This window comes from Vanessa atalanta, chromosome 16, assembly GCF_905147765.1.
Source record: "Vanessa atalanta chromosome 16, ilVanAtal1.2, whole genome shotgun sequence".
NCBI classification, from domain to species: Eukaryota; Metazoa; Arthropoda; class Insecta; order Lepidoptera; family Nymphalidae; genus Vanessa; species Vanessa atalanta.
This window is the reverse complement of record NC_061886.1, coordinates 6,817,867-6,827,396: the sequence shown is the minus strand read 5'-3', so window position 1 is coordinate 6,827,396 and position 9,530 is coordinate 6,817,867. Positions and strand designations below refer to the sequence as shown.

At 32.9% G+C, this 9,530-nt stretch overlaps 1 protein-coding gene across 1 annotated transcript; it reads right to left on the bottom strand.

Annotated features, from left to right (window-relative positions):
- Positions 1–1,285: 1,285 nt before the first annotated feature.
- LOC125069972 (clavesin-2-like) lies at positions 1,286–3,390 on the bottom strand. Its single transcript, XM_047679613.1, has one exon. It carries the CDS (start codon positions 3,291–3,293, stop codon positions 2,301–2,303), a length of 993 nt encoding a protein of 330 aa, XP_047535569.1. The 5' UTR covers positions 3,294–3,390; the 3' UTR covers positions 1,286–2,300.
- Positions 3,391–9,530: the final 6,140 nt, after the last annotated feature.

Below are 9,530 nucleotides of genomic sequence, written 5' to 3'. Positions count from 1 at the left end.
GACATATGGTGGACAAATTTATATGATATGGTTGTAGGTTTACTTACAATGTTTTTCTCAACAAGTGCAAGACTTATAAAACCAATTGGGCACTTGTAAATTCACTGCTTGCTCGCAGTTGAATTCAAAACAGAGAATGACAGTCGTTCGTCGTTCGAGATAAAGGTTATATTAAACAAAAAAATTTAATTAAAAGGAAAAGTGTTAAAAAAGTCTTTCATCTGGTCGTAAAGTATTGTTTTTAATTTTTACTAATATATCTATATAGACAGGTTCTGGTATTTTGTAACATACTCGTACTACCAAAATTAATTTAAAACCGGTACATTTTGGACTTTAATTTGGTAGTAGGTACTATTGTAGAAGATAAAAAGACATTACGTAACTGGTAATTTAAAGTAATATAGCTTAGAGCACTCATGCTAAGTTTGATTAGATGGGTTGGTGTATATAAATGATTATCACAATTATTCATTTGTACTGCTCTTATGTGAAGGTGATATTATCACCTATTATGATTATTAATTTGAACTTTAGTAATTCGATTGTCTTTGTCATATTATAAAAACTACAAAATTCGAATTATTTTTTTAATATGTAATCGATATAATATTTTTATTTCAACCAACACTAATTTGTTAGTGATTTTCTAGAAAAGTGCAAATATAAACAGCCTTTTTTATTCAAAAACTTTAATTTTTAGGTATAGGTAAATTGGATATATATATTTGCATCAATGCAGAAACTCTTGTAATCATCGTGTGTTGTAAACACTCACATGCAATTTTCTATCTGTAGAAATATACTATTTTTAGCGAATAAACGTATTGTCATCGTGATATCGATATTTTTTTTCCAAGCGTCAAATGTTTTTATATAGACTATATATTTCGATATATATATCGAACCACTAAGGTACTATCTTTACTAGTCTCTTTGAAGCTATAAGACAAATTATTATCAACGTGTTCGACTATTTTTAATTCACGTCCAAACTAATTGTTTAACGTTGATAACTCAATGTCGTAACACGCTTTATCTTTAGTTTTGTTATTACGTTTTAAATAACAGGTTAGTGGTAAAGTATAATTAAAAATTATTGATCGAAAATTAATGTAGTATTTACTAAATAGCTTTTATTGTAAAAAATATTTTTTTATATCGAAATAACGAACGATTATAACGAACGATTTTTATATATTTGTTCAAATGTAATGACATGACAAATAATTATATAAATAAAAACTATATTAAAACAAAAAGATTTTTATATCCATTATGTTTATTCAAAATATAATATCAGATACGAAATATCATGTTGGACGTCGATATATTCAAGGACGATATAAATAATATATCAGTGTCATATTGGAAATTGTTCTCGATTTAGTAATCTCATTTAGTGGACGGATCAGTACAAACTAAAATTATCTCGTTCTAAGCATGTTCGAAGAGAGCATTTGCACACGACAGGAGAGTTAACGTATAACACTTTAATAGTTTATTTCATTTTACATTAATGTCGATAAAAATACATAAGTAATACTGTTTTTCTAAACATGCACCAAAACATTTAATCTTATCAATAATATAGAACTAGACATACAGTTATTTTACAATGTTTATATCCACATTAAAACTTACAGCTTAAATAATAGTAAATGCGCAACAAGCCTCGCAAAATTATCAAAGCATAATTACCTATCTACATTTCTTCTTTCCGCCTTAGTCAAATTATTGTCATGAGTCTTACGCAAGTGATAATATAGTTACACATCAGTTAAAACTACAATTAGTGATGAAATAAATATTATATGTGAAAGTTACATGGAATCATTTCATAAGATATGTCAGGAATGATTGGACTTGAATTAACGAATTGATTTAATTACAAAATATCAAAAGTTTTAACCGTTATTTTCGCTCGTCCGACATCGTTTTGGCGAGAGCAGTGGATGAGCTGTTGTACTCTTTAAAATATGGATGATTCATTTAAATTTAAATGCCACAGTGCGAGGTTAACATTCAATTTCGATTGATCGAAGGAAAAATCATTTGAAAGGTATGTTCATAAAACTTAAGACCCAATTCAATGTAATGAAGTAATGTTATTATTGAATATATTTCACTTTCGAATTTGGTTTGGTCCATACAATGCAATGTAAAAATAATAAATTAGTAATTCACTTGATATCACAAAATGCATGCACGTAGCACATACTCGTGAGTATGAATCGACACGCCCCGATGGCGGCCCGGCATAGCTGTCCAATGCATCCATGTTGGATCACACGACTTAGTCAATCTTTATCACGAAGTAACTCAGACTTAGCACTTTTTTCGCTTCCATTAAATGAAAAGTTGGGACTATCTTTTTGTTTATACGCTTTGTCAAGTTTGGCAGCGGGGAGATCGTTGTCTACTGGAGCAGCTGTTCCTATTACGGGCACTGGTTTCGAATCTATGTTTTCACAACGACAAAATTCCTGAAGCCAGTATTCCGAGTTGTAGGAGGGACCTTCTCCTCCTAACTCTGCAGGTAAAATATCCAACGGCAATGAATCGTGTAATGTGGATAGATTATTTCCATGTAACATTATTCTTTCCCGGGTTTTTGCTTTAAGATAAGGTTTAATTACTGCGAGTGCTGTTTCCACATACCACGGTTGGCCGATGAAATGTATGCTTTTAAATCGCACAGGCATACTGTCTTGCAAACAGTCAATCATCATTTTTAAAACTTTAGCTTGTAAACTACACGATTGCTTAAAAGTAAACTCTGTCCAGTCAACAATAATAACATATCCGTTGGCTTGATTTTGTGATTCGGTGAGGGTGCGTTCCAAAGTTAGAAGTAAGGCTCTGAACACGGAAAGTAGAGGACACGCATGTGGAGTCCAATTAGAAGCAAACATGAGGAGCACACAGCGACCGCGACGGTCACGTTGCGCTAGCACGCCAGGCAATCCATCGGCGAGAGCGCGTAATACACCTCCGTCTGCTGTAGCCCATAGTTCAGGATGTTCCCTGCGATGTTGATGATATCGTACTAGTAACTCGAAACTTTGCTGCACATCATGCTTTCGTGCGTACAAAAACCGCCGCAAGAAGTTGTCGTCTTGACAACGGCTTTTATCGCGAAGGGCTAAGTTGAGACTTGAATCGACTGCTTCTTTGAGGCCATCGAGTGCACGTTGTCTATCACTATCTGTAAGTCTTTTTCTAGACACGTCACAAAGGCGTTCATTTTGCATCTGGTGTAGTCTCCAGTCGTACTCGACATACTCGTTCATGTCTGGGCTTAATATGAGTCATGCGTCCTTTCACTAATGTATCGGTGTGTTGCGCGCGCGCCGCCTAGAGCTCGAGGCCGACTGCGCACTGTGTTCGCTCCGCGCGCCGCCGCCATCACGGTCTGTTCATTAAACCGCACTATGCTGCGTTTACACTTACTTGACATTCAACTTGCTTGTTAAAACTTATTATATAGTAAATTTATCATTTTATTTAATTTAATTTTAATATTGCGTAATGGTATTTCTTATTTACTAATAAGTATAATGTTTTAACATAAACTGCTTTCAATAACCAATTTACTTATATAAATTTTATAAGTGTTATAAAGGGATTTTAATTTTACAAGTTATTTCCTATCCGGTTTATGACAAAAAATTATAATTATATTCTCTTCCTAAATTCATAATGCACAATTGGCATCGTGCTTATTTATAATATTTACTAATAAACATACCTTTTTGAAAAAAATATATTTATACAGGTGTTTTGTACTTCTTTATTTCTTTTGTTTACACTATTTAGTAGTTTGGTCTTTAGTTGAATATCACTTTAAATTTTTTTTTATATTGAGGTTATGTCTATTATGACAATATACAATTTAAATTACAATTTCATTTTATGGAAGTTATTTGTTCAACTTGAGCAAATAACTTCCATGGCGTAAACGAAGCATAACTTACTCAGGCAAAGCGAGTTATAAATAAAAGAAAAACTGAAGGTTGACTGTATACCGGTCAATTGGCTGGCTGGTTTCTGCGATGACGTCGGCAGCGCGTGCGAGACGCATTCACGCGAGTAAGCAGGACAGCACTCTGCATTGTATACCATTATTTCGATGAAGCCTTATAAGTGTAGCATAAACGGATGACCGAAAATCGTATAACGTCCGCGCTTTGTTCACTTTATCGTACACTTCGTAACCGTAACCGGTAACCCATAACTCGAGCAGCATGTAAAGTAACAGCATCTCCATTTTTATACTTTGATAGACAAATAAGAACACGGCATAATTATGATGCATTAAAAAAAATTTACGCTCGAGTTCGTAACATATTAAAATTCCGGTAAATTCATTTAAAATGTACTCGGTATATAAAATTCGGAATATTTAATATTACTCTACTCGAATGTACACAACATTTTATCTTGTCTATAAATAAACGGTATTGTGAATTTGATACTTTATCATGTATATAGAATCATGTTTTGTTTATTAACGAGACTTTCATAATTTCTAGTAAGTATATGCATACGTCATAGCCCTACGTTAGACATCAACGACCGCAAGCTCTATCACAATACAATAGCTATGACTATGTATTCCTCTGGGTTCACTTTCTCTTTGCAAAGTAGGTCTTTTCATATTAGGATTAGCAACGGCTTGCAAGCAACAAGGATGTGTAAAAGATTCCGGGTCTTATTATCATTATAAAGAGAACTTACTCGTAAAGCATAATTTGTTCATTATGTCACATTAACCGAACATAAATGTTCGTCGTGCTTGATGTACAAGGGCAATGACTTTTAAAAAAATAACCGTGGCGTTGCATAGCATGGTCGTTGACTCGTTGCCCCGTGCACTGACTAGGCTCGAGGTGCCTGGAGTAAAAATAGATTTATTCCGAGCTTCAAGATGCGAAGATTGTATCCCAACATGCCCATACCACCTTAGTATGTTGTTACACGCAAATGGTGATACGCATCGTTGTAGCGTTGCTCGACTAGACTCGACAAAAACTTGATAAATTGCTTTGACATTCATGTCAAATGGAACGCATACGAATGCCAAGCCAAGATTTTCATTTCTATTTTTAAATGGAAAACTGCATTTACCAAGTTCGATATATCATTAGATTTGCAAGATGATAGATATGATATAATATATATTGATAGTTATAAATATAAATATTCAAATTCGTTCTGTACTGTTTCATTCTGTGAACGTTTTTAGTCTCGTTATGTAGTTGTTAAAGCAGGATTAGTATATCATTACGAATATATCCTTATTACATAATAATCATATTTTAGATATAGTTCGACATAAAAGGATTACAGAGTACTATTGAAATACTATTCACTTGTCTAATATCGGTCCTGTGTTATAAAACTCTCATCTGGCATTAGGCAACAATGTAGGTCCCAACTTATAAATATACATTTGAATATGAAACTGGAACTAGGGTGATTGGCAATCGATCTCCATAGATAAAATAATGATAACTTATCGTAGTATCTGATACAGCGCTATAAGTATGCGTAGGCACACTAGTTGCAGAACTTTACTAGCGTAATATAATAATGAATAACAAATAATATACTAGTTTATATAATAAAGATATGAGAACCAGTTATATACATATTTAAAAATACTATATTATAATCATCTTTTGCTCGTTGAATTATATATTATAGAACAATATAAAAATAATTAAAAAAGCAGCTTTGATGGACACACAGGTGGCTCTTGGATACCTCGTTAGTCTAGTCGTTAGCATGTGCAACTTTATCCAGAATACTCGGTTTCGAATCCCAGATCAGGAAAATAAAATCTACCTGATTTTATTGTCAAGTAATTCTCAGTAACAACCAGGGCAGTGTTGCCTTGCCTCAAAGAGTAAATAAAGCCCTTTTTTTCTGCGACTGATCCCGCTCCGGTTTGAGTTTGCCATCCCATTGGAATATGAGAGAGAAGGAATAGAGAGGGCCTTAAAATTTTCTCATAAAAGCCTACACAGCTGTGTAATGGTCGCATGGCAGGGGAACATTATATAGCCAACTAGAAGGTGGCTGGCATGGCAATTACATGTAATTCAGTTTGTAATGACTATCCTTCAAAATCTATTTCTACTACTTTAATTACATATTCATATATAAATTATTACGTCACAGAGATATAGTAGCTTATTATAATTAAGTTAGCATTTGAAATGTTTAGCCGTTTTCAAAATGAAAAAATAATGGTTGTTTCGGTTTTGATAACTCGCAAATAGTTGTCTACAAAGGGAGAGGCGGCCTTAGCCCAGCAGTAGGAAATTTACAGGCTGTTAATGTCATGTAATGTAATGTAAATAATTGTATAGTATACTTATAATTTAAAAAGAGGCAGTTATTTTAAAATCACAGAGATACACTTTATTTATTTATTTGGATAGATTCCAAGCACACGAAATATAAAGACAAATAAACACCTCTGTCATTGAATTGACATGATATTATAATATTGTATTCTTCTTATCTTCTTATTGAGTTCTTGAATAGTTTCATTTCACTGTGGTATTTCATTTATCGCAATTTTGGAAGGCAAATTAAAACGGATATACGTAGCTAAGTAGAACAGTGTCGTATTATAAATAAAGTAAAACTGTTTTTAGTGGAGATATATCTGAGCTAGATAGATATTTAGGCATTATATAAATCTAAGACATTTTTGTACCTTCTGTCAGTGAAATTGTCTCTAAAAATATCGTATTTACCTACACAATAGTGCGTTAGTTACCTATATTCTTTTTCATTCCTATCCAAAACTGTATTTTAATACAAATTATATATTATTTAGTATGTAACTTGAAAAATATCTTTGAAATTTAAAGTAACTAGTAACGAGTTTTTTTCATACGATGATGTATCTTTTAGTACCAGTCAAAGTTTTGGTTTGAGCTAATGACATTTGTGATTGAGTGTTTTCAAAACACCTGGCCCCATACCGGCGCCCGCGCAGTTGACGACCGAGCAGCTGCAAACGGACTGGAACAACTTCCTAGTGGCCGTTAAATATATATATTCAAATTTAAACAGATATGTAGCAAACTAGTTTTATATTGAAAAAAACAAGTTTGATTTTTTTTTTTAAACGAAAATAATATGAATCCGGAAATTTTATGAATCTTGAGCGCTGATCAGGCCACGTTTTGAGATAATAAACACCGAGATATATTAAAGCCAGTTTTGCTATGTGATCAGTGATATTTTTTGTGTTTTTAAACTTTATACATGACAATTCTATATAAGTATAATAAAATAGTGATGTACCCATTTGTTTAACTTTAAGAGAGCCAGAATAAACCTTTTCTTTCATGATCAGCACCTAACTCCATAGCATTGACACGTGAACGTAATAAGCATTAGTATTCAATTTTTTTAATTAAATATAGAGGCATTTTACTTAATTATAGTTAAATAATAGTCTGTAGGTTTTACTTGTAGAATTTCCGACCTTTCCATTCTTTCTTAATTACCAAAATGAATGCAAACTATTATCAGCCCAAAGTATCAGGGATAACATTCATTTTTACACGCCTATTATATTAATTTATTTAGTTTAGAAGAGGTTATTCAAGTTATGACTCATAAATAAAAGGTACTTACTAGGTTTCTACATTTGCATGTATATATATCCATACATATAAAGTTAAGTATAATAGATATATTCACACGCGAAGACTCGCCCCTCCACTTAAAATTATCGGCGAGCTAATGCACGTGAGTGACACTCGTACTTGCAATATGGCAGGTACAGATTTATACTATGTATGAGTGTTGCAGTATCGTTCGTTTAGTAGATTTTGAGCGATAATGACGTATTAGATTCGAATCTAGTGTCGTGCTAATACAGATATTCGGGGGCTTTCTGCAAAAAATGGCTGGCGTTTGAAAGTTACCAGTGTTACATGACCTTGTCTCGGCAATCATGTTAAGCCGTTTGTTCTGCACCTAACCTCTTCCCAGCCTTGTCTACGATAAAATAGAAACATACTATTACTTACTTATTTATTGAGAAACAAGAGGATTTAGTCAGACCCATAATTTAGACTTTAACGTACTCGTAATATACTAAAAACAGCACATACACTTACACAGAGACAGAGAGAGAAGTAGTGTTAGACTGAAAGGTGTCATTCAAGCTATACTTATAAATTCCCGACACGCACCCACATCATAGCAGCTTTTATATTATATCATTGTGTTTTAAACATTACAATGTAAATTTTGCTATCCTTATCAGAGCATACAATAAGATATCACATGAATAAGTTTGATGTAACACCATTACATTTGCAAGTCAAAACAGTTATAATAATAATGTAAATCAACTTAAATCTTACATTGATATTATACCAAGGAAGCGAACAATTAAAAAAATATTGTGAGTATTATAAGATTCGACTTAGACACCCTATTAAGCTTATCCATCAATATCATGTACTTACCAACAAAACAATGTCGGACTAGCCCTATAATAATTATTACGCCTTTATTAACATAAGAATTTATAACATTAAGTGCTTAAATATATACAAATATGAATTAAAAGTAGTTACTGTATACATCTTGACCGCGTGGAATGGTGGCAAGAATGCTATCAGCATTTCCCCGTTGAATGGCAATTCCGATCCTCTGGGCTAAAAACGTACCAGCCCTCCTGTCATCAGTGGAGGCAATAAGGCGAGGTGTTATACTTTTGATGAAGCTTTTTGCACCATTACTCCAAGGGTCAATAATAATAATTATTATTATTATGACCTAATATATTATTGAGCGCTTTATGCTTGAAAAGACTACACTACGTTACAGAAATGGCCTCAGACTCAACTATTTTTCAAACTCTAAGAATATACGAACCTAAATACATGAAAGCCTTCTTGGTAGCGTCGCGGTCAAGAGCCTGCGCGAACTTGAGCCCAGCTGGCTAACAACACCTCGATTGGATGTCCAGTCTGAAACAGCCAACAATCGTCTAACCTATTCGTAAAATAGCAAAAAGAAATCTAAAAAAATCTTGTTAAACATACACACAGGTACACAACAAAACCTTACCACTTTATCGAAACAAATAAAAAATTTACCGTTGAATATTTTAAACGAATATTCAAATTAAAGCTATTTTTTTTATGGAAATGATTTTTGTAATGGCGATTGCCATTTACAATTACCTACACAAACCACGTTAATATAATAATCACGCTCATAATATTTTCAAGGGACCTCCATATTCACTTAGCTTTTCCGCACGGTCTTTTGTATGTCATACTAATATCATAAAGAGGAAAGATTGTTGAGGAAAAGATATATACCAAAAACCTGCGGTACGATAATATATTTCTGAGAAAGGCATAATTAAATAATTATTATGAATGATATGAAGTATATTTAAGTACTGTGGTTCATATTTGTATAAAACTACCGCGTAGTTAGTTAAGGTATCCATTTATCCAATAGACCATTCTATTGGATAA